Source organism: Euwallacea similis, chromosome 16, assembly GCF_039881205.1.
Source record: "Euwallacea similis isolate ESF13 chromosome 16, ESF131.1, whole genome shotgun sequence".
Classification (NCBI taxonomy): Eukaryota; Metazoa; Arthropoda; class Insecta; order Coleoptera; family Curculionidae; genus Euwallacea; species Euwallacea similis.
In genome coordinates, this window is record NC_089624.1 from 410,244 (window position 1) to 437,328 (window position 27,085).

The 27,085-nt window shown below is 35.2% G+C and overlaps 1 protein-coding gene across 2 annotated transcripts in view; it reads right to left on the minus strand.

The window, feature by feature from the left end:
* Nlg2 (Neuroligin 2) overlaps positions 1-27,085 on the minus strand; it is a 154,457-nt gene that overhangs the window by 75,135 nt on the left and 52,237 nt on the right. For both annotated transcript variants that reach the window (XM_066397809.1, XM_066397810.1), the window contains exons 2-5: positions 15,452-15,973; positions 9,847-10,050; positions 8,524-8,696; positions 5,540-5,757 (exon numbers count right to left, since the gene is read on the minus strand). In XM_066397809.1, the coding sequence (XP_066253906.1) occupies positions 5,540-5,757; positions 8,524-8,696; positions 9,847-9,957 (502 nt within the window). In that variant the 5' untranslated portion in view covers positions 9,958-10,050; positions 15,452-15,973. The remainder of the gene's footprint in view (positions 1-5,539; positions 5,758-8,523; positions 8,697-9,846; positions 10,051-15,451; positions 15,974-27,085) is intronic.

Genomic DNA, 27,085 nt, shown 5'->3' on the forward strand with positions numbered 1-27,085 from the left:
TAGCTAGGGAAAACCTTTAACCAGTATTATAACTGTGACAGGCAGAAAATTTAAAAGCGGTATGTTTTGATTCCAGATAAAAAGCAATTCCGAGGAAATACGGGTTTAACTTCTCATGCTCGGTTATTTTGACTCTGTTGTTGGCACTCTTGACGATTCAAATCTGAGGGAAATGGGCAAAATGAAAATATAATTTTGTTTGTCCGTTCTTATGAGTTCCGCGTTTCTTTCGCAAATACACCGACACGGCTTGGCGGAATATGAATATGTTTACACAATTTTGAGTCTGGGGAAAGGCAGATAATACGTTAAAGATACACAAGTATGATTTTTGCACTTTTCAGAAGAACTCTTATTTCTTTGGTTTATGGAATGGACTAATTTGCATGGATGCGGGAAAAATAGTGTACACAACTCGCAAGAAAGTTTCTTAACACACTTGCGTGATTGTCTCTTTTGCCTGTGGCTCGTGAGCAATATTTCAAGCTCATGCGTTAAAGTTGCTCGCTTCGCCAGTTATGTAATAATTATTTTCTTGTAAGCGAAGCTTTCTATGATAAATGCAGAAAGTAACTCTTAACTCACGAACTCGATATGTTACGTATATGAGTCGCATACGAGGGTGGCAATCACCCGTGGGCACTAAGAAATTTCCCTGTGAGTTATGTAGATTGTTTTTCCCACGGCTATGGACCATATACAAAAAAAAAACAATAAAAAAATGCCTACAACTAGATATCGAACTCGAATCTGTATCACAGCAGAAATCAGACAGTCCATCATTTCCGCAAAAAAAAAAAAAAATACGACAAAGAGGAAGTAGGAAAATAGTTTGCTGTGCAACACATTATGTTATATTTTGTAGACTTACAGTAAACATTAGGGACTTACAAGTTCCCATGCTATTTTGTTGAAGTTAATAAAATGAATACTTGCTTTGCGACTTAAACCTTTCATATGTAAACCTCTACACCCACCTTTATAACTGTGGCCCAACTTTAAGACCAGATTTATGTAAGGTCTCAGTTCAAAAGGGTATTTTACCACAACCCTCTATAAAATTAAACATAGAAATGGAAATAGAAGCCGCAAAAACAAATACTAACATATTCGGATGTTAGGTGCTCTTAATACACACGAGAATGAGGAAAAACATATGAATAATGGACACAGCGCAGTGAACCACTCTGGCTAAATGAATTATCATTATAATAATGTAGATATTATTGTATTCATGAAGTAGGTAAAATATCAAGAAACCGCAAGAAACAACTCCTAAACAGCAAGAAAACGTTAATTCCGATAATAATATTCAACAAAATATCACGACAGCGATCAGAGTTAATTTTTTGAAACCTTTTATTTTTACATAATCTTTTTTGATAGATTCTTTTTGTATCTGATCCATGGTCGTGGGACAAACAGTGCAAATAACTCGTAAGAAGTTTCCTAACACATTCTCATGATTGCCATCCTCCTTAACGAATCATGCGTTAAATGCCACGCTCGTGCATTAAGAGTTACTTTCTATGTTTATTTACATAACAAGCGAGTAATTAACTGTTAACACACGAGCGTAGAATATTTATTATCCCCCATTGGTGCAACCATGGGGGCTTTACCCCCAGATTTCTGGATATTTGGTCATATTTCAATTTTTAGAATTGGCAGAGGCTTCAACCACATTTGCGGTCGAATAAGCGCTCTTGAGAAAATACTTGCAGTAATAATAGAAAACCAAGCAAACCCATTTGACATTAAGTGAAAATTAACTTCGTCTAAAAACAATTCAACAAAACGAATACAAATTGAGCTATGAAATAAAATATTGCTTTTTCCTATTAAACAAAGATAGCGGGACACGTTGTGCATAATCTACGAATATGAATACAAGATAAGGAAACTTCTGGTATAATTCTGAACTTCAATAGCTCCGAACTAAGCATAGAAATAAATATAAAAACTCACTTCATTAAAAAGTTTCGCTTAAAAAGGACATATTTTCGCAGATTTAATGATCATACCGATCCCTAAGGACTCGTGAGTTACTCAAGCACTTCGGGACATTCACGCTAATTATTTCAAAAAGTACAAATTGTTACTTTTGAAGAAATAACGTTCCTTGTTCGAAAGTTTTCTTTATTGTTTCAAATAAAAATCCCAAAAAGGAAAACCAGTTTAAGTGCTTTTGTAATTTTAATTACCGCCTCTTGGGATCGTTAAAAGAATATCTTTCCGGGTCTATTAAGACTCAATTTTACCTGTAAATGTGCCTATAGCATTCTAATTTCACAGAGAAATCGCCTCTCTTGTACTATGAAAAGGTGCTGGATATAAGCCCATTCTGCAAATTACACAAAGCGCGTGTTAATTACGAGCCCTTAACAATCCACTCAAATTCCGTTTCAGACTAATGACAAATACAACGTCATAAATGTGTAACTAGTGGAAATTAGGCACTGCCACTGTCGGAGATTCATAATAGTTGTCTAATTCTGCTAAATTATGGCCAATACACGCGAGCTTTTGGCTAATATACCGGAATTGTTTACGTCAATTGGATTCTCGTATTATAGGCACCGAGCATACGTTTCAGATTCTCTCTGCGTTGCTTTGATTTGACTAGATCAAGGTGCGGCGACCGTGTGAACTTTCTGGGATAAATGTATACTTAGTGTTATGGGTTGTTTTGGGTTGTTTTTGAAGGTTAATGAAACATTCAGCAATAAGTTTCTGTTTCGTTGAACTTAATAATTAGAAACATCCAATGTTACATCCAAAAAAATCATCCAAGGTATGCAAATAGTTACTCCTGCGTATTTTTAATTATAAATGTTCCCACATTTTAAACCTCAAAAGCTCCTCGAATTAAATTTTTTCCCTCAAATAAGCTGATCGTTTGACTCTTATCTGAACTTTACTCCTTATTACACAGAAACCACTTTCATTAAACAAAAGTAAGAAGAAAATTTATGGTAAAAAATGATCAAACCACGAGAATTTTCTTATTAATTTGCTTAAGAACCGCCCAAGCAGGGGCCCTTTCTCTTTCGGAGAGGCTTGTTAAAGTTCCTTACGCCTTTAATATAAATTAATTTATTAAAGGCCTCTCTAGTAGTGGATCAATATGGATTTCGGTGGGACGGATTTAACCGTTTCTGTCTTGGGTATTATTCTGGATTTTTCTTATTAAGCGTTCTGATTAGCTGTCTTCGTAATTGAGAAATGACCTTTCTACAATCGATCATTTAACAGGCTTTGCAGATAAATTGAACTAGGAAAATATTTTTTGCGCGTAGGTAGACCTTTCATAGAAATGAGAGAAAATGTCTTTAGAAAACTTAACACGTACATCTTTTGACTTAGTTTCGGCAATAATTCATCAAAAAATGCCCATTTAAATTGCAATTTCTTCTCTTTGCAATATGATAAAGCTTAGGAGCAGAAAAGCCAATAACATCGTTAAACTCGAGCTGTTTTCAGGAATAAATGGCATCCTATTCCCGAAACTCCTTCCAACAGTGCGACAATTATTTATCGTCGTGTACTGTGCACACTCAACAAGCGTAAACAAAAGCTTCTTATTTCGCTCATTTTAGCATGATGAATGCAACGAATTCCAGTAACGGTGTAATTAATTCAGATTTGATTTAAATGTCGATTGCAGTTTGGAGTATAAACATTAGCAAATCTCATTTGTGCCTCAATAGGCAAGAAAATAAATCCTGATTAAATTGTAGAAAATTTTTAGTGACATCATCCCATCGTGAAGACAACTGTTTCACGTGGAGATTGAATGTTTTGTTGAAGTTGAACGGTAAGACGTGAGTATGTAGTGTTACTTTTATTAGAAATTTACTTATGCTTGGTTTTGTTTGTCACACTATGAATTAGTCGTGTTCCCACATGTTCCCTAATAGTCAGGTTTCCACGTATCCTCTAGATATTTAAACGTAAGCGCCCGAAGTACACCAGTCTCGAGCACCACAGCCACTTTCGCTATTTTGAGGAAGACCCAGGAGTCATTGCTACGTTTATAAAAGCAAACCCATATGCCCAATTTTTTTTTTGCCCCAGTATTTCTTGTCAATGGATAAGTCATAAATTGCAACTTTTACAGACTTGAGTTCATATACCGTTAATGACGATAGACTCTCTTTAAAATAATCACGTTACATTAATAGGTCGGCAACGACTATTTATTTGAACAGTGTTATATTTATATATGAATATTGATATGAATAATTTCTTAAAAATGAACTGACAATGTATTTTTCCATTATATGCAATATGTGACAAAGACACTACTCTGAAGGATGCCTCTCTCAATTCAAATGGGTAATAGGTTCTTGCAATGAACCAATAATATATAAAGTAACGAAAAAATCGGTATCGATAAAAAAAGTTCAATCGCGCTATTGCATTGTAACTGATTTGATATTATAGATAAAATAGCAACTGTTCCTCCAGAACCTCAATTTCGTTTTAAATTTCTCGCAGATTTAGGTCACAGTCAATACCCCACAAATTTGTTTAAATCCAACACGATAGCAATAGAAGCAGAGAAATCCTCCATGTCTATTCGCCACGTCTTCAGCGCCACGGACCTTCCGAGAATGGTGGGATGAATAAAAGCCAGAATTTCAAAAGAGATGCAACTTCATTTAATACGTGACGCGTAATAAGAGACAAAGAATAAGAAAAGTGGATACTGTAGTTATACGAACCTTATCGACTATGGAGAAAAAGACACAGATACAAGGTGATTCAAAGTTAACTGTACATACGCTATCGGGGGTTAGAGTACTTCACCATGATTCAAGTTTACCCACATATCGTAGGTAACTCTCTTTTCTGGTGGATAACCAAAAATGAGTCATTTCGCTACATTTTGTCCTGTAGTTCAACTTGTAACTTTCTTCCCTTCAATCTGCGTAACTATGCCGATCCACACAAATAAACCCCATTCTGGCAATTATATGTATTATGTAAATCATTATTTTATTGAATTATTTCACTGTCTATCTAATTCACATTTTAATAACGTTTGAGGATCAATTCCATTCTATTATTGAGCTTCATGAATTTGTCAGTTCACAGTCAATTTCCAATATCCCAAAGATCTAATTTGAAATGCACTATTGTTCCTAAATAAAGTTAAATAGGCTCCAGTGCATAAAATGATCGTGCAAGCAAATTGCTTTGAGTCTAAACATGGCATTAATGTGTTTCGAATCATCGGTCGCGTTTGACGTATTGCGATCATAATAATGCTATTTCGTTCATTCGCTAAAGAGTGATAGTCATGTCTGCAGAAATATATTTTCAATTCCAATAGAAAATTTTATAGGTTTGTGACGGAGTTGTAGGATTATTGCATTTGTCGGGTAATGTACTCGTTGATGTAACGGGCGAAATTGAGCGGGAAATAAATCTCCGGCAGGTACATTTAATCATATAAATTCCTAGATATTTTCTGTCTCATACAAAGTACGCAATATATGTCGAAATGCAATGGACAATAATAAATTTCGCTCACCTGTTCTGGGCACATAGAGGTTGAGATACAAGCAATCCTCACTCTGATTAGTCAGAAGGGGAAGCAGTTTTTCGAGATACAACAATCGACCGCGCGGAAACTCTAAGAGAGCTTCGGAACGATTACCGATTTCCGGAGGCCTTTGGGGGCATACGGGACCGAAACGATCCGCCAACTTTGTATTTTTCCAAGTGGAAGGAGTTACCGGAGGCATGTACCTGGAATAAATAAAAAGATGGTTAGTACAAATCAAGAAGGCAGAAAAAGAAAACAAAAGAAAAAGTAACAAAAAAGTTTTGGGGTGGTTAAATGGAATTGGGCATTAGAAAGTGTCCCACAGATTTTTTTGAATCAAAGAAGTCACGTAATTATAAAATTACATGACCTTCAGGAACGTTGCGTATTACCTCTAAACTGATGAAATTCTGAAACTTAGAATATAACACCCTGTGCATCTAAGTATCTAACAAGCAGTCTATTTTTGCTTAAAAGATGAATGGCTAACAAATTTACCTCAATTTTTTAGAGCGCCCTATTCAAATGCTTACACGTCGTATACAAAATGGTGATCAAACTCCTTGGCATGGTTTTGAGAAATCTTCGATTGTCCTAACAAAATAAATCTATCAATACCAATCTTCGCTTTCGCTTTGAATCTGCTTCTTAATAATTCTAATCCTGATCACATTAATGTTCCTTTCCTTCCTACTTTGAAGAAGTTTCTACGACATGTCCCCATTAACAATTTTATCGAAGTTCTTATATAACAATATAGCATGAGTCGTATTGCTAGGAAGTTAGCCCGTCAATCCTGGCAATGGGCCGTTCAGTAAAAGTAACGCCTGTTAATTTTGTCATCTTTAATCAATCAGTTTTGTCCCTAATCCTGCCACGCTACATTAAAAAAAATCGTCTCCTATATTAAGTTAAAGAACTTTTAGCCGCAAATAAATCCGAACTGTTTACTTAGAATTAGAAACAATGAGTTTACAATCAGCGGTCGTTGTTCTAACGAGCAATCATTAAAAATCTCGCGGTGGGGCGTAAAGGAAGCGCGTTGATTAAGCCATTTGCTACTTACCACGGAACATCTGACTAATAATAGGTACCAAATGAATTTATCCAAAACGTACCTCTGATATTCTCAAGCCTGCTTAAGATTTTTTTTAATGATCACTCTTTTTTTACGGCCCGTTGCCGTGAGCGACGGGCCGTAAAGTTAAATAACCTGAACGAACGCCTGTTAATTATGTAACGGAATTTTTTTAACAGCTTTTGATCAAATAATTAGGTTAATATTATTCTACTTGTGTGTAGAAGATTAAAAAAATTATCATTTATGCATAAAACGATTCACGTACCCGTTTTCACCCACGGGGCAAAACAAAGATTGAGCCCTTGACCAAACTCCGGCTGCGGGCGTAATTACTTTCTTCTTTTAGCCTTTTGAGCATAAATAATCTATTATGTCTCAAGTACCGCAATGCAAAAGTTCTAAATTGATGTTAAAACAATAACAATGCAAATTACATCAGAAAGCTTTCTTTTCATATTCCTTAGGAAAAAGCCATTAAATCGTCAGGAAACTTAGCAATGCCGAGCGGCTTTCTTCCGCTAACTTTTATAACTGGTATCAATTTTAAATTACATTTTATAAAGAAGATTTAATTTTTCGTCCTACCAGCCGGCCGTTTCCGACCCTTTTTTTTTATTTAATATTATTTACCGCTGGTGAAAATGAAACTTCGGAATAATTTTACTCCGCTACATTATTTTTGCGCTTACGTGGGACATTAGGTCATTAAGGTTGTCAACTAGACTTTAAATTTATTATAATGACAGGGTATTTCGCTTTGTACGAGGCAATTGTACAATCCCCTTAGGAATATTAGACTGTAATAGCGGCATTATTCTACTGACAGATATTGGCCGCGAGTTCTCGAATATAATACTGTTATTAGCTGAGCGTATCATTTATATTTCATACATGGTAAATCAATTTTTGCTGTTAATTATGCTGATTTATGAGAGATGACTTCTCACAATACTACTGTAATTTTCCTTTGATCCAAATGGGCATTAAAAACGGCCATTTAGATCAAAGGAAAATCCTAACCTGAACTAACCTAAACTGATTCATTGTTGGAGAATGTAGTTTGGTGCCCTGGGGCATGATCATGGATTATTTGGTAAATACACAATTTGCAAAAAGAGACAACAAGATAAATAGTAAGAAAAGGAGCAGATAACAAGAAATGAAGTAAAAAAATTAATGAAATAAAAATCACTATTTGAGCAACCCTTCAACAAACCGGTTGATATTTATATTAATAGGTACTTATCCCGGAAATTCCAGCAGTTTAGTCTGGTGCAAACAATGTGCGTAATGAATCGGCATTTATTGAATCAATTTTGCATAAACTGATTGGTATTCGCACAAATCCGGTGAAGCGTTCACTCCATAACGGGATTTCTATTATACAGTTTTTCGAAGAGGCATATTTGTTTTTTAAATGAGCTCACCGCAACAAACTGGATTTGACAGCTCATCACGAGGTCTGTCAGCTTCTATATTGGCCTGAATTGAGTTAGTCGATAATTTGATAAATTTATTTATATATGATTTAAGGGCTATCTATATTTTATGGGGTTTTTTAATGCGGACTACGGTGTGCACTGCAGTGCATCTGGCGTGCATTCATAGATAAATTGATAAAATCCCCCTATATCATGCACAACATCTCTATGTCACCCAATGGTGTAACTTAGCTTTGTCTTATATTCAATGCACTAATTGATTTTATAATGGCAAAACATTGCCATGCTCTGGTACGAAATTCAGTTTTTTGGAACAAATTTAACTTTTATTGTTTAAATTGAATTATGTGCCATTCAGCAAACCCGCTAACGTTATTTATGTTAGCAATTAAATAATGTGATGGCTATTTTTGTGGCGTATAAACTCTCTATTGTTTCCAACTCACCGTAAACTCCCAACAGGTGGTGTCGCATACGGTACTCCTAAAAACGCTTCCACTGGAGGATGTATGTGAATCATAACACCCCGTAAAGCACCGTACTTTGTTTTGACCACTCGCGTGCTATACTTGTGTACCAACAAAGATGATCCTCCAGCATATGAAACCATAGACGCAACCTGTAAAACAAGATTCATTTTAAGCGAACTGGAAAATTAATCTAGGGAAATAGATACAAGGAAAAAGGTTAAGCATCATTATTCATAGATTTTGTTCGCCTCTAACAATCTAATTATTCTCGTTTATTATTTGATTGAATTAATGAGACCCATTTTACGTACTGATACCCGTAAAATTAAAAAATATCATTTAAAAGAGGATTGTGGAAAAAGAGCTGCGCTACAAAATTATATACTTTTAATGTAGCACCCTGTATATTATTCTTCTGTTACGCGAGTGTTTTCATGCCGATGCAATGTAAGGTCTATTACAATGATTTATAATTATTTATATTTGATAAGTTCAGTGTGTAATACGAACAAAGAGCATAAATTTCACTGAGTTTGCTTTGTTGGTTTTATATTTGGACCCGTAAGAAAAATTCTACTCCATCTTCAGTATTTTGAGTAATATGGAAAACCCGCCAAATTGATTAAGCTCTCAGATAAAAGCGTCTTTATGTCTTATTTTCATCTGAGATTTACTTAGGAAAACTATAAATGAGAATATTCGGTTTTTCCCGAGTGTCTGCAAAATTAACTGGAGTTGAAGACATTTCAAATCAGTATTTTGTGAAACTCCAAATTGCGCAACTTCCTAATTTAACCAAATTCGCTCCTTCTACAGTGTTCGAGACTCTCGTGCTGAATGTCTTTAGCTTGGATACACCATACATCGACAGATTCGAATTATGTTATCGTCGGATGTCTAAATTGAAGTTCTGCAGCCTTGAAAATGCACTTTCCGGGCGAACGTTTAACTTAGGATATTTGTGAAGGCTGTTACTCGACGGGCTCCCTTGTTTGAAGTAGTAAACAGTGAGAATGACTCATATAATTTTGGAACTAAGCCAATTATAACCCAATAACGTTCGTTATTGATAAATTTGGTGCGTAACTGGTGTATTACTGTCCTATCTTCTTGATATTTATAAAACAGGACAAGTTGACAATTTCAATACCTTTTTATTTAAGGGCGCAAAAAGCCAAGTCTTCTAGAGTCAACTTAATAAGACCAATCAAATTCAATTCATGTGCAGTCTCTCTCTGGATGAAACAATTAAGGACATTTTCCTCAATAAACGCAAACAAAATTAAGAAAATTACTTACCACCAAAATGCACGTCGCGCAGAACAACGCGGATGTGGAACTCGTCGACGGTTTTCCAATTGGCGGCGGCGATAACGTGGTGGCGGCAATCGGCGACCTTAACCCATTCATGACGTCACGTTGAGCGTTTGCGGCGGGGGCGGCCTCGGCCTCTTCGCACCGAACTCATGTCGACTTCGAAATTGCCCTTATTTTGTAATTCATCTGGAATAAATCAAGCTAATATCAATAATATATCGGAATATCGATGTTGATAATCCCTAAGACAACAATCGCGAGGAGTAAAATCTGTACACCAAGCAGGCCATTGGTCTAATAATTTACGCTCTCTCTGTCGAACTATAAACAAACCACAAAATAAGTAAGCAAAGTAAGAAACTATGGTTGCAATCGTGTTCATTTTGGACTTTTTAAATATTTGCAATGAATTGAAGTATAAGCAATTTATTGAGATGTAAAGTTATGCCACAACAGGCGAATAATCAAATTTTTCCCGCCTTCCGTACATTCTTTTTCCCCTAATATACTATAATTCGTACTATTTCGTATACAGCTTGATCCCAAGGGATAAATATCAGACCGTATCAACAGCTGAACACATTTCCTATGAGACACGCAGTCCCACTTCTTGATATTGGGGTTGTGTGATCCTTATAATTTAATTAGGGATAAGCGAAATAAAGCCTCCATTTTGTCGGAGATACCTATCGAGCTCTAGTTCGGCTTTAGACGCCTGAATAGCTTCGCATTCCGCTCCAACGCTGCACACTGCTCTATTACAAGGATAACAGCCCATTTGTTCTTATAAACAGGGTCGAGATAAGGACTAATGCTGTCTATTTTTAGCTTGGTGTATTAAAGGGATTACAGATTGCACTACAATAAATGGGTTTATTGGGTATTAAAAGCCTATAGTCACTAAAGGATTCCGCCCTTTCATTTGTAATTTCATCTGTGTCGATGTGTGTTGAAGCACATCCACATTGAGTGTAACTAACAAGATCTACATTTCTTCCTCTCTTTCTTAGATACGATAGGGATTCATACAATAACGTAGAAGAACTGACGGTTTTAGGTTTCGCATTTTGGCAAGAGCGACACTAATCCATGGCGGCGAGACCGAAGATACGTCACCGTGACCCCTTCTTATATCTTATATGCGCCGATAACACAGATGCATAGCACTTCTGTAGCAGCAAAATGACAACATAGCGACACTAATATATGGTTGTTTTCCGGCAAAAAAGATAGGTGTTCCATTAATGATATGACACATTCATTGTTGGGGAAATAAGAATGAAGATGTGTATTAAATTTGAAAAGATTGGAAAATTTATGTTAGAATTTGATGGCTTTTTTTCAATGACGCATAAATTGAAAAGTAAAATTTTTTTCAGCACCTCAAGTGTAAAATGAATATTTTATCTGAAGTTTAACTGACTGACTGAAAAGTAGCTCTGAGTGGAAAAATAATAAAATAAAATGGAAAATTCGGAAGTAAGATATCAACTCGTAGATATGTTACAATGAGTAATAAATATTGTTGAGCACGAAATAAACTAGCAAATATGCATATTTCTGTATGCTGTAACGAGAAACCGACTCATATACATAAAAGTTTCGTGTTAAGTTCACAGCTAATTTCCAAGAAACTATTAATTAATGGAGAATTCTTTTGAAAAAAATAAACGTCAATAGGTATTCACTATGCATTTGCATATCAGTAACTGAATTTGCCATCAACGGTGGTAGGTATCGATTTTCTTTAACCTCGATTTCCACCTATTCATTTTTACAAGCGATTAAAATGTATTAAGAAAATAAGGGGATCGCAATTTTTTTGTCAAATTACCCCTCTAGCTTTACCCTTTCGGGGCGTTCGCTCGAACCATATTTCACTCCATTCATGAATGCACTTTCCATGAGAAGCTCTAAAATGCAAATAGCCCAACCCGGTCGTTTTATTTCACGTTAAACGTTATTTGAATTTTAATTTTGCAGTTTACTCAGCCACTTTGCTGAAAATGTTCATCAAAATTTTATGTTTGGTGTATGTTTTCAATTCTTTGATATTAGAATTATGGGGTTTTGTTTAACCTGCATGAAATGGGTCTCTTTGCTTTGCTTTAGGCATACTGTAGCTGTGCCGTGTGATTCAATAACTTTCTTTCTTGTAAATAAAACCACTGCAAAGTTCCCTATAATATGGATTTTTTATGAGTATATGAATTTTCGATGGGTTTAATTTATTTTTTTAATAAATCGTTTACATTTGTTCAGTATTTTTACTTTTTGGAATAACTTTTATGAATTTTGATTACTTTTGTAAGTTTCGATAAACTACACAGAAAGTCACCTAAAAGATATAAAAAAATGCATTTTGCACTTAGTAAGAGGAGTACGTGTTATTCGGAAAATAATTCAGAGGAAGACATAAAAACAAAGATACATAAAGTCACCAAGAGAAAGATTTAAGGATAAAAATATAGATAGAAAAAAATATGAGAGATTAAAACAGACAAATTGAGGAAGTAAACGGTGAGGAAAAACAGAAAAATTAAAGACTATATATTTCATGTCGAAAGAAATATCCGAAGCACGAGAAAATAGTTCGAAAGAAGAGAAAAATTCAGACGCTACATGTCTCTGAATATTTACCAAGCACTTAAATCAATTTTTGCAACTTTCAAAACTGAGTAAACGAATTGTGTCGACATAAGTTAAATACAAACTTCACTAAAGTCCAGTCCAATTTTGACCAGTTTTAGCATAAAAAATTCTTAGTTCAAATACATGTCGCTCAAATGCGAATTTCTACAATTTCTTGACTTTTGTTGTCTTGAGAGGTGTTTCTTTCAAACCTTCCAAAAATAAAGCAGAGGTTTTCCCTACCGGTCTGTACACCATAGCACTATAGTATTCCATACACCTTTTAAACCGAACGCTGTGCTTTGTGCCATTGAAACTTTAAACCTTTTGTTTTTCGAAGATTAACGTGGAAAGAACAACGCGTACATTGGTAAATGAAACCCGTTCGACGTTTATACTTAACAAAGCACAGCACGAGATAAATGAACTTTTTAAAATTCTGCGTTCTATGTAATTTTTTGATTATTGTTACATATTCACGAATATTACAGTTACAGCAACATGAGTGTTGATTTTCAATTTTGGCCAAATTTCCTGTAGTTTATATTAATGAATATTTTTGATTGCACGAAATATCGCTATTTCCATGTATTGGCGTTAATAATTAAAACGCTAAATAAACTAATATCTTTGCAGATATTCGCATGAATATTATTTCGACTAGTAACCCGCTCATAGCTATTTGAATATGTGTTTTGAAATACGCATATCCCAAGCTAACATCTACGAGTATACCACTAATAGGTCCGTCTAGAAACAGGTGACAAGTGAAAGACAAATAGTACAGTAAAATTAGGGTTTCCGACCCTTATAATTTAATTAAGATTCCCAGGGCAACTCAGTTCCTATTCTGTCCTTGCGGTGGATTATTCCCACTAAAAGCATTGATCAATTATCCGCATCGGGCTCAGGGATCGTTTAAGCTTCTTTTAAAGGCCTTTTGAGCTGGAACCTATTATCCTAACCATTCGTGATTTATTCAGATTTAAAAAATCTAAATCCACTCCGAATTTCATCTGCCTTTAAACCCTCTATATGACGCGATTTATTGGGCTTTGTTGAAGTGCCTCAAAGTGTAATTTATTGTGTTCATCCAAATAACGTAATAATTTACGAAAATCTCGAATTTTTCGCCGTTAATTTACCTTATGTGAATTTTATACGTAACGATCTACACAAATCAACGGGGAAAACAGAATATTCATGTTTCCGGATTGAATGTGTCCGGTGAAAACAAAACTTTGCAAAAAAGTTTGATCAAGTTTGAACTGATTTTTTATCAATCCCTGTTTTTAAATCTAGTTCTAGGCGTTCAGTTCCATAATCCAAACAGGAACGAAAAAAGAAAAATTAGCATTATTTTGGTTTGAGTCAGTTACGAAATGTTTTACATCAGGTCGATTCATGTTTTGTATGTTTTTTACTATGTACCTTACTCAGTGAAAATTCAACTGATTTTCACTCTGTTTTATTCCTGGTTCTAAATCCTAATCCTTCAGCCTTCTTTTAAACCCGACAGGAACTTTCAGCCAGAAAAGCTGCCAACTGTGACTTGAACCAGTTACGAACACTTTCAAATCGGGTTAGCTCACGTTTCTTATGTTATTTGCATGTAATGCAACTAAATTCGAACTAAATGCTATGTAAAAGAAAATACTTCTGTGAGTGTCGCTTGAAAAAATTAAGGGCGATTTTACACTCAATTGGTGGTATATATGTTTGTTTTTAATTGGACTCATTAAATCACTTTTAGAAGTTCTCGACCATTTTAACGATGACCCGACACCAAAATTATCCTCTTTTGTAACCCCATCAAACAATGTATTAAGTATTTCCAACAATCGACCTTTAAGATATCAACGCAGTATATCAACTAGAATTAATTATGCATAAACCTTTCAGGAGTTACATTCTGGCCATTTAGAAGGCACTGAAATTTACATTATAAAGCTCTGGATTTACATAAATAAATCCTATTAGATGGGACGAATGTGGAATCTCTTGATTGCCAACTAGCTTTCCATGGAAAGAAGCTTTTAACTTCTAGACAAGAGAATGATATATCTGTTATTATCTGCAAAGTTTTCTCTTTTGTTTGCTTCCAGTGTTGGTGTCAAAACCTTCAGTTATTAAGAGTTTGCTGTGGTTAAACTTTGGGTGTTGAGACTAAGATATTTGAGTTTCTATGTGTGGCTGCAAAGACCTTAAATGATTCGGTTTGTTAGCTATGCGGTATTTAGGAGCATCTGAGAAACGTGACTAGACTGAATCTTCGCGAATCAGCAATTTTCATTCAACCGCTGAAAATAGCAATTTCCAACTGTCCAGCATTTGTTGATAGTGTGCCATTTTGGTGTTTCTGCGGAATTATTCGTGCAAACAAGAAAAGCCAATAAACTAACAAGAGAATTCGTTTTCCCTGTTGAACAACCAATCTCGGACCTTTCAGCCGCAACACAGTATTTTCCATTTAGCGTCAATTATATTACGAGGGTCAAACCCTAATTTGATTTCACCTCATAAACTGTCGACTACATTGCCAGCGACAAGCGCTGAAAATGATAATTTATAATTTTCGTTTTAAACCATCACGGATGGCTTTCGCGTTTTTTTTTTTTTTTTACTTAACTGGAAATGACCAGCAATTAAAAACAATCCGAGGCCTGGTTTTTAATGAGGCTATTCTCGAGCACCACAATTTTTAGCCTACACTTTAATTAGGCCCCTCAAATGGGCGTTTTTATTACGTTCCGTTGACGCTACGTCTTACGGCTAAGGTTAATGAAACTATAAATCCAGGCCCTGTCAAAGGCCACGGCAGGTGTCGGATGGCACTGGAGGACTGTTACCAGTCCACCCAGTTCAATACAATAGGATACCATTCAGTACTACAAATCAGAATCATTTTCAAGCAGCAGTATAAAACATCCATTGAAAAGTGTTAGACTAAACTCACCTTTTGCATAACGACGCCTGCCACGTCAGACTGAAAACAATCAATTCCATTAACAATTCCTTCTTTCCTGTTTTAGTTGTTGAATGGCCTACATGTTTTTCTCCGTAATTACCGTCCTTAACGAAAGTTCAAAAGCCATTTTGGGACAAATAACAATTAACTGGCACCCATCGAACCATGATATGTTCCAGGCATTCAAACACAGAACTGTCCATCAATACATGCCATGGCTCGGCTTTCATCAAGAAATTTCATGACTGTGGTGTTGACTTGTCTAACAAGATTTCATGTCGTTGCTATCTGTTCTAGTCATTGTCGAAGGATGGGTTTAATATCACTTGAAATTGCAATTCCCTTGTTTCGTTCGCTTTTTCCAACTTTGCGAAGTTTAATTTAACTGAGGAATCGAGTAATCACTCCAAAACTGGGAAACTTCGCTTGAGATTTATTTTCTGGTAATTTTTCTCGTCACTTAAACCGGAAGTGCAGTGGAAATTTGTACAGTTCGACGAGCGAAGACACCTGTAACAATAAAAATAAGTCAGGATTGTATTTGATGGCAGGTGTTAGCAATTTATAAACTACTACAGTAAGTAATGTTCGTATTGCCCAGATATTTTAGACGTTCCATAACGATCTAAGGAAAAACGAAAGAAACACTTTCCCATTCCGGATTACTTCGCACATTGGCTAATACAGACACATATGTTCCACGTGGTTTGCCGTTTCCATTTCAAGTATATTTCTGGGTAGAAGTTTTCAAATTAGAGTTTGAGGATTAACCTAAAAGGGTTAACTTCGCTAAACCACCACTTAGTGAGTCTCCCAAAAACCAACAGGCAATTCTGTTGCCCCACACTTTGTAAATTGAAACTTTTCGGCATTACCAAACCGATTGGGATAAATTATTCCCGAAGTTTTCAGATGGTTTAAAGGGAAATTGGAATAAACAAATCGGGACAGGTTTGCTCTTCTCGTGGGCATTAGTTTTGAATTATGAGGATCAAGAATAGTAATATTGGACAAATAACCGACAAGCTTAGTGTAAGGCCCTCCTCGAAGTTGTTGATAACAATTCGAAAATATACCTACAGGTTGTCAGAACAACGGCCCTGGTGGGAAGTTGAATAATTAGTGAAACGGGAGAGCAAACCCGAACTATAATGTTGGGATCAGCACTAAAAATTCCGCATTTCCAGGTGCCCACTTGTCTCGAGATAAAATAAATGAAATTGGTCAAACCGCAACTGTTTCCCTTTCGAGCTGGAAAATCGGAGAGCGAGAGAAATAAACCGAAAATAATTACAATCCTGCATTTGGTTTTCAGGGTGTATTTGCCGATATTTCATTGCGGTTTGGTGTGCTAGATTTAGCACAGGTAGAAATATTACCTGTTACAAATTGGGTATTTATTCAACCGTTCATTTTAGCAAGTACCTCGTTAGAAATTCTAACAGTTATTCTCAAGATTTTACTATTCAAGTTCCAATCTAGCTCAATCTTAGGTTGATCTTAATCTAACTCAGTTTTTCTTTCTTCGTAGTTTTTTCTCCGTCACAAGGATATGTTGATAAGACCAAAAAAAAAAAAATCTAGAGGGGTGATGTTTGGAGAACAAGCAGGCCAAGTATGTTTCCGACAGGCTTCCCATCCGTGTTTCATACACAATCCTGTTGATATTGGGTTTCTCTCTGAATCGGTAATCTGTATTTATTTTACTGAAAATTCTATTGTTTCAGGATTTTTTTAGAATCCATATTTCAGAATTTTCAGTAACCATACTTATGGTTTTCTTCTTTAAAACGTTTGGTGCGGCTTATCACCGCTTTTTCAATGATCGATATTCTTGAGATCCTTTCAAGAACTTTGGTGGAGGCAAGCCTGATCCTACTAAAAAAAACTGGCAAAACGTGGACAAACTTCGTCCCTATAGACCACTTTCTAGCGAGTGAACTAACCTGACAACTTAAATGTGAACCATCCAACCACGTACTGTTGTTATTTGCACCACAATAGCATTATCAGCATTATGAAAAGTCGCAATATTTTTAAAAACCAAGTGCTGCTTTCTTCGACTTTTCTACCTAATTTTGAAGAAACCGGAAATAGCACCTTCCTCCATAGCTGCACTCAAAATGAAACCAGACAATGAATAATTTCTGCACAGTAATGAAGACATAAAAGGCCATAGGTTTTCTGAATTATGTATCCTTCCCTCTATTCGCTTGAAATCACCCCATTAAGTTTTCAACAATACATAGAATGAGGTTATTAAAGGGGCGTATTAAGGGCAAATAAATTAGTATACGTAGTAATAATGGAAAGTGGCTTTTTGTCTCCATATAAGAAGATTAGAGACGTTGTCTTTTGTTGTGGAGTTTAACACGCTCTTGCGGAATTACTATTATAAGAGCAGCGAGCGGAATTGTAATGTTAGGTATAATTGGATGGTAATATCTGAATCATCGTTATTAAAAAGTTTTCGAGCATAGGTTCAGAAAACATTTATTTTTTGAATAAACTTATGCACTTGTCTTCAATTTCGCTCCCTCTGGAATAGCGAGGATGCTTGTTATTGCTTTCACTCACCTTCAAGAGAACGACGATGGTTTCTTCTAAATCTTCAAAACTCGCTATTTATTAATCCTTTTACCAAATTAGCATCACTTTCAGCGTGTAACAAATCTAAAAATTACTGGCGTTACACATAATCAATCAGACAAATATTTTTCTTTCTGTAGCATTCAGGTCTTCCCATAAATGCCCGAAACACTGTTAGGTAATTCTCTTCGTTTTCTAACCATGTATAACGTTCCGTAGAAGTGAACCCACGCTTTACTGAAAATTAATTAAGTTACCCTAATAGGGTTATTTATTAACGGAACCTGAGTTTGTACCAACACCTGCTAAGTGCGCAATATGGAATAGCACGAATCGCGATCCGTCAAATCTCATACAGACTAAGGGGCCGCTTCTGATTTATTTTTAACTTAAAGAAACTATCTACGTAGAGGTGTTGCTTTAATAACTCTTTCTTCTGTGGGCACATTGGAGGGTATGACGGTATGTGTGGGTATTGCAAACATGGTTCACACATTCTCCTTACAGTCCATATGAACGGCAAGTGAAATCATCGCAAATGAAGCTTTCAAATCCAATTTCTCAACCAATCCAACATTAAATCCTCTCCGGTTTAAATCAAACGTATATCTCGCTCAATTACCTAATCACATCACAAAACAGCAAGACTATGCCCTATATAACTTATATAGAGAAATTACGTTTCGTTCACTATGATTATAGTAAATCAACCACAATATAAGCCAATGTGGCCATTAAACTACTAGAAACTGGCTTTCATTAAACACTACACAAATTTCGAAACGCCAATAATTATATGGCACAAAGCTATTCCCATCCTGGATTTGAAAGTTGCACATTAAACTTCGTAATTATCGGTGTGCACAAATTGATAGCAGTCTGCTGCTAATTGGGTGAAATTTAGAGGTGTTATGGAAAATTCCCGGCGTACAAATTGGTTTTTAAAAATATGTTTTAATATGCAAGGTTCCTCTTTGTCGTAACGTAATCAACCTCGCATCTCACCATGTTCATGTACATTTCGGTTCTATTGGCCGCAGCTGGCTGTTGCAGAGAAATTCATCACCTTCTTCGTTAAATCCTCACTAAAATATTACGCACCTCTACAATGGGTACCACGGACGTGTTTGTCTCGTTTACGAATGAATTTCCGAAAGCCAAACTCATTCGTTTCTAGGTAAATATTTGACCTCTATTTTCTGAGAGATCGACCGTATTAGGTGACGATGATTGATTTATCCGGATCTTGTTATCCATTTTCAATGCGTTTTCTTCCGTTCGCGGTAACTCCTGCCCGTGGTCCTTCCGTATTTTCTACGTATTTACTTTACAAAAAAAAAGGGAACGAACCAACTCTCTTTTTAACGCAAACATGAAGTTGAATGATCCATTTCCCGACTTCCCGAAGCGATTTTAAATTACATGTAACTAAAACATTATTCCGAACGACTTCAAAAATTAAACATTCAACCGGCTCATCAAAAAATAAAATATTCCGGGTTCAAAGGGCTTGTTAAAATGCAAAGCTGAAAACTTTTACTTTGGCAAGCCCATTCCCAATCATAACGTCACTTATAACTTCGTTTCCTTTTCGGAGAGGCGTAATTCGTTTTTGATGTAAACTTACTTGAAACTCAATATTATCCATGACCTGCATAATCGGCCGTGCCCGTTTATAATCGTTCGTAATCTATGGGGCGGTCAGCTGAGCTGTAGCAGGATATCGGGCAAATATTAGGTTATCCATTGCCATTAACGCAATTCGGGTTCAACTAGATTAGGTGTTGAGGATATTGATTTACTTATATGTGTCACGAGGGTGATATACGGAATTCAACTGAAGCCGTGCAAGCAATTAAAAAATTTATATTGGGCAGTTTCTGAGGGCGCACCTGAGAATACCAGTTCCCACCCTGCAGATTGCTCTACTTTTTCATCTAGGTTGTCTCTTGAGGAAATTCGGGCCTCCACGAACTAAGCAGCCAACTGGATGCGTAATTTCTCATTTAAATATAACTTTGGCAAGGCACGTTCACTCTAGCGCCTCTTATTGGATGCGAGATATATTGAGATTAACCAGACGATAATTTTGAGCTTGCCAAAATTTATACCTACTTTATAAAACTTTCGGCCGATTTTAGAGGCAAATTGCACGTCAGCAAAACCTGAGAGGATATATTAGTCCTCAGGGCAAATTAAATTTCATTCCTCCATCAAGTTGCGTCCTACGCCCACTGTGCATCATTAATTTTTAATGCGATAAAATTATCACATAAAGAATTTCATTACGTTGCAGGCGCTTTATTAACATAATATACGAAGCTTATGATTCATTAATCACCATCGCAATAAACAGTGCTTTCTAGTGGAGAAATGAGGGTCTGACATAATTATTATTGCCCCTGATGTGAGTTTCCGGTTTTGTTTCGAATGTCAAACTATCAGATGGATCTTCCCGTACTAATACGGGAATTGTTGTAGGAAAGATTATAAATGGCACACAACGCGTCAAAAGCGTGTGTTTCGGGTTGTCACAATACGGATTCCGAATGAAATAATTACTTGCTGTCTCGTGTTGCGTTAACTCAATTGGAAATAGAAATATTTAGTTGATTTCGCGCTGAAATGTAGAGCAGCCATTCCGAAAATTGGGTCCAACTGGAAACCCCATCGCAACCCAAAATGAAGGATATTGAAAGTAATCCGACACGCTACGACGGTCGACTTAGGAGATGCAACTACTATCAAAAAATAAAAATAATAAATGGGTAATAAAGATTGCGATAATGATAAGCAAAGGAAAATGCGTGGGTTCAGTCATGTTAAAGATGTTTGCCCCATAGAAGCCCTTCACTGCTAGTGAAATTTGAGAAAAGCTCGCAACTTAGAACGCCAGATTGTGCTTGTATACGACAAAGTTTTGGTTTCACTTTTAATTTTTTTTAATTGATTTAAAAACATTTTAAATGCTTAAAATTAATCGCTCAAATTTAGTTAAAAGAAGGTCCCTTATGAAGCAGTCAAACTCAAAAATGAATAAGCTTATTTTTATCTATTTATTCCATATGTTGATTTCGACTCACATTTCAGAACCAAAATCAATTTTTGCTTAATTTCTTCAATAATCGGCTTTATTTCGCGACTAGTTATGCTCTGTTGCATTTTCTATCTATCCGTGATAACCAATTGCAACCAACGGAATGGCCGCAGAGCAGATTTGCTTGAAAATTTCCATTTGGTAATTAAATTAGTTCATATTCAGCGTACCTACGTCTATCTAAACGCTAAAAATTACAAACTTAAATTAAGGTTCCCAAGTTAAATTATCAGATAAAAGAGAAAGCGCTCTCCTGCGCTGAAAGTTGTATTTAGTTATACAACTTTAACTTTCGACGCAGAAGAGATTTCACTTTTATCTCGAAAGTTTAACTTGGAAAGCTCAATTTAAGTCTCGGATTTTTAGCGTTTACGCAGACGTAAGAGCATTGAATATGAAATAGTAAAAAAACAAAATGGATTTTGCAGATAAATCAAAGAATGCAGGCGAGTATAAACAGTCACAAAATAAGGCAGATACTTGAAGAAATTAAGGGAAAAATTAGATTTGCAAAGTAGGTTTTAGTTAATACACTTCGCTATCTGAGCTTCCTAACACGTTGTCACGGTTTTCTGCGCCACTATTTTTAAAGTAAACGAAGTTATCAGCAAGTCCGCAAAAAATAGAGCGTTGATAGACTTATGTATTTTTCGCATGGACGTGGACTATATTACACAAAAAAAGGAAATAAAAAAGTTTACTTGACCGCGTAGAAACCGAACGAGGTATGTTGCAGTGAAAATTCGCCTCTATTTTATCATTGGGCACGATTACTTTTATTTTTCAGTGGTTGACTCGGCGATAGTTTTGACATCTCCTAACTTGTTGATTTTTATTATCAAAATGAAGATCTTTTTTGGAAATACGTAGAATGTAACTAAGTTGTCGAAAGAAACATATTTTACCTAATTATAACTCATCACGATGTGTCCGTCGTGCATTTACACTACTACCTAACACACCTATGTGTTAGCATTTGATTTTGTGATTACTATTTCCGTTAATTAAATTTACTTTCGCAGCGACTGGTGACCATTACATGAAATGTGTGTAAATAACTATATATGTAACAAGCGGAAAAAGTAGCTCCTAACGCATGTTGCACGCAAGCCACAGGCGAGAGAGTAATCACGCATGTCAAAAAATTCTCTTACGGGTTATGTACATAATTTGTCCCATGACTATGAACCATATTAAAAATAATAATAATAATAATAATAATAATAATAAATACAGTCTACTCAGCTGCAACTTGAACCCATAACGGTATCGCCGGAAATCCAACGTTACATCATTACAGATCTACGCATGATTACTTTCATAACGTCTGACTAGGCGATGCCCATGATATTTCCTGACATTTGTTGAATATTCAACATCTTTTTGCTGGTTTAGGGGCACGTAGGATACAGCTGAATTGTTGGCATATTTTGCTGCATTAATTAATTGATTAGTACCTATATTGCTATATTAATCATTCGACTTGCCACGGCAGTTTACTAATTTTTATCTTTAGTTTATGAAGCTTAGACTTACATTAAATATACTCAAGACGTTAATGGAAATAATGGTGCGAATACAAGACTGACTGTAATATTGTATCATCTCAAAAATTGTTATTGGGACACTTACAATTAAACTTTCTATTTGCTCAAACTTGACGGACAAAGTATAGGTTAACAAGGTCGACGGTGGTAACCTTCTACAAATTTACAATACCAAGATAATATTGTTAGTAGGCTGCAAACTTGCTGAACTTCTACCTCTAAGCTAATCATTATTCCTTGTAACAATTTACCCTTTGCTTACATTTAGCTTAGGTCAAACAATGCCGGAGATGGCAATTAACTTTGGTTCTACGGGCTTCCTAATTATCAATATTACGAGATTATATTTTGCTGTCCTTTGTTGAGTTTTAATCGACCCTTAAAAAAAGTAAGAATAATTCTATCTCAGCTTAGCATATTAAAAGAACATGTAATTCTTCTTCGCAATACGAGATTTTGAATCGTTTAAAATTTTTGTATCTGACATTTGAATATCATTTTCATCTGTAGAATCAATTAAAGGGTCAAATATCACAAGAGTAATTTTGGGTACTGTTGATTTATTCCGCGCATATGTCTCGTGTTGAGTCAAGTGAATACGGCAAAAAATCTTTATCGTTTATTAAATTACGAGATATTTGCTCAGAAAGTTACATAGGTACTTAGCACTTAGTCAGGTGAAACTCTAAACTTCTCTTAAATTACTGTTACTTACTTACATTAACAAAGTTCTGTGGAAGAAAATATCTGGTTTCTTAGCCGAGAAATATTAAACATCTTACAACAAAACGCAATTGAAAATCGGAGTTAATGGCTCAAACTTAGTGGAGTTTATAACTTGCAAAGAAACTGAACGAACCAAGTTTCAGCGGTTCATTTTAATTTAAATTTTTCACGTAGGAGGATAAGTTTTGATCCATCAGGTGCCTTGAATTTATAATATTCTATAAAATTTATACCGAAAACTTCATCGTGGATAATCCGGAAGATGAGTAACCCAGACATTAATAAAGTTAATATACAGGCTGCTTAAAAAAAGGCTGATTCATTAAACATTACAGGCTTCTTCAGTAAAAATAACATAACTTTTATAACAGCTTTTTTAATTTTTGAGTCCCCCGTTTGGTACACAGCAAACTAACAGTTTTCAATTTATATTGGTAACTGATACATTCTGCACACCACGTTATAAATACCAAATTTTATTAAGCTTCTCCGGGAACGTAACAGCTTCATTAATATATCGCTTAGAACACCTATATGGAAAGACTTATAATGGTTACGTTAACCAAGATTGAATGTTCTTATAAAACACTTGCCATTAATGATGCAACCTGAATTGGTAAGAGAAAGACTTCTAAAACCATCATAAAACCTTAATTTATAAAAGTAAATAATTAATAAAAATAAGCTTTTAACTTCCATTTTCGTTAGAAATGTCGGTTAGTTTTTATAAATTTTTAAATTAGTAACATCAGTAGCGCCACTTATGTAAAGAGTAATTTATCGTGGTTTCGTTTTATCTTTGTCTTTCTCAAGTCTTCAAATAGCTGTTGTATTTTCATTTTTCCTCCCATTTATTTCACTGTAAAAATGGTTTTCTCGCCGACACAACGGCGACGTCGAGAAAGTTATGGCATCAATTTTGTAAAAAGTATTGAAATAACTTTGTTTATAACAGTAAAAGCAGCTTCATGTGAATATAAAAACGACTGCCTAATTAAAATTACTGTAAATTACTATATAAGGTGTAATATATCATAATGGATATATTTCAGTGTGTAATAATACTCTGCAAAATAATAAAAAATCTTAATAGACTCCTAGTCAAAAACGCACTATTTTCGATATACAAGGTGGTAAAATTTCACATTTTTTCTCATTTTTTGTTTTTTTAGCCTGTTTTGAACTTAACTTTTGAAATATCATACACCTATTTTTTTTACACCCTATATAGTATCCCCTTTAAAAAAATACGCTTCTGAAAATTGGTTTCAAAAAAATTTTAAAAAGGACTTTCTTAATTCTACTAACACGAATATGCCGAGAGCAAAGATTTTATTAACTTTAATCGGTGAATGTGGTTACAGTACGTCTTTTACTTTTGGTTATTCAAAGTATCAGAATTCTAGAGGTCTCAGGGCTCTAGAAGTTCTTAATTGTCCTATATTCAACCGGGTGACAATCATTTGTAGTTTTCCTTATCCAGTAGTCTATTAAGTAATACATAAGATGAGAGTATACAGTTTTTTCCAACACATTTATTGCTCACAAAAATTGAAAACAAAATTATTTGTATATTATTTATGCGTTATAAAGAACTTTCCAGGAAAATTACATTTACATGCACCAGACATTTTTGGATTCAGGAGAATATAATCAGACAAACTTTAAGTCAGTTTTGAATGGTGCTAAAATTTACGTAAACCACCAGTATTTCTCGCTCTCAGTGCTTTTATTCGATATCTCCTCAGAAGGCATCGTCCTTGTCAGATCATTTAGGTCGTTAAATTATCGAGCAGCGTATTTCTGTCTAGGCAAAAAGACTTTAGAGAAAAACTTTAGAAAAGTTTAGAATATCAACAGTGCGATTAAATTACAATTTCAGGTCGACAAACTACCACTCTTTTTGAACTCTCTTTATGGAAATTTCTTTGAAATTGATTATAGAGATGGGAAATCTTTCTTTAATAAAAAAATCCCTCAGACGTCATTTAATTACGAAGAAATACCTATCCACGATCTACCATCTAATTGCAAAAAATAAATCAACTAAGGCACGACCTCCTTGCGGTTTGGGGTAAACTTTTTGGGAAGTCAGCAAATTAAAACGCCCCAAGCGAAGTGTGGATTTAATCATAAAACATCATTCTGCCAGTTTCACAGAACAATTTGTTATTTGCTTTGAGAAGTCTGAAATGAATTTTCTTAAATTAAATCGAGCCAAAGATGTTGTGCAGTGCACAAGCTTCAAATACAAAATTGGTTCAAAGTTCTACAGGTTCAGTGGTACAGCATTAGTTAGAATGAAAGTTCCATTAGACGATATAAAGCCAGTTGGGTATCTAGAGGCCGTGAGAGTGAACTGCTGCGACTGAAAGTCGATGCCTTTTTCTTTGGCAGCAATTTCCTCTCTTTTTTAAATCGCACTTTGGGATTTGCCGTATGTCTCAAGGCGATAAGTTAGCGGTTGCGGAGGTCAATTTCCAATAAGAAGGAGCTTTAGATGATTCATGGATTCAATCTTTTCCGAATAAAATGTTTTCCTTGCCGTGAAAAAATTATATTAAATGCCTACGATTTTTTTTTTTATTAGCGAAAGATTGTACCTAGATTTCAGGCTACGTCGAGTTGAAGCTGAGCCTGCAAAATTAATAAAACGCTGAAAACGCTGTAATTCACAACAAACTAACAAATTAAAATCTCATTCCACATAAAATGGTTCTTATAAAGGCGTCACTTTACCAAACTACATATATACAAAAACCAATATTTCCACCGATCAAACTTGCTAATTGATTATTAGGTTTTAATTAAATCGAGAAGCTTGTGGCGTTCGTCGGTCTGCAGTCCGAAAATTAAAAGCAAACATTTTAAAAATTGTAACAAATTGCCAAGTTAGAAATGTCGGGAAACAATTCATTTGCAAATCCACTATTTCCCGGAAGCGTTTTAATTTGCAGACAATGCAAAAATTTCCCCAAGTCACCAGACTCGCTTCCGATTATGATTTATGCTTGCAATTAACGGGAAAGTCCTGAAAGAGCTGAAATGTCTTGATTAAAAAGGTTTAAAGGAATTTTTATATTAAAATTTATATAGGTTAGGGGATTTTGTGTATTACCAATTGCAAGGATTAACGCTCCTTTTAACGTAATTTTTTTCTCTAACATGTCGTGGAATTAAATAATCACCGCGCATATTTACAAAAGATGGATAAACGGGGATGTTCCCCGGATTATGAGATATGCCGTTACGATAAACGTAATATGGTATGTAATTGGAGATATTCTCTTTGTCATTTTCATGATTAATGATCAGCGAGAGTCTGTTAATAAAAGATAAGTGCTGACAATCTCAAGACGCAGCTACAAGACAACTAGTCCTTTACAGCAGAAGAAGAAGAACACAGGATTCAGATAGCTTATATTTTAACGGAAACCCCAACTGCTGACGCCAGAAGCAAACTATCTAGTTAATTAATTAGCTAATTTGATCGTTCATTATTTAATTCTCAGTTTTAGGTTTATCTTTTTATGTTTTCGCTTCTAATTAACCATATGGGCATCTTACCTTACTTACTACTGACCCTTGATCAGATTCGCTGCATATTTCACGGAAAAACTGGATTGAATATAATCTGCCCAAGCAGATAAAGTTCGTTCCTCT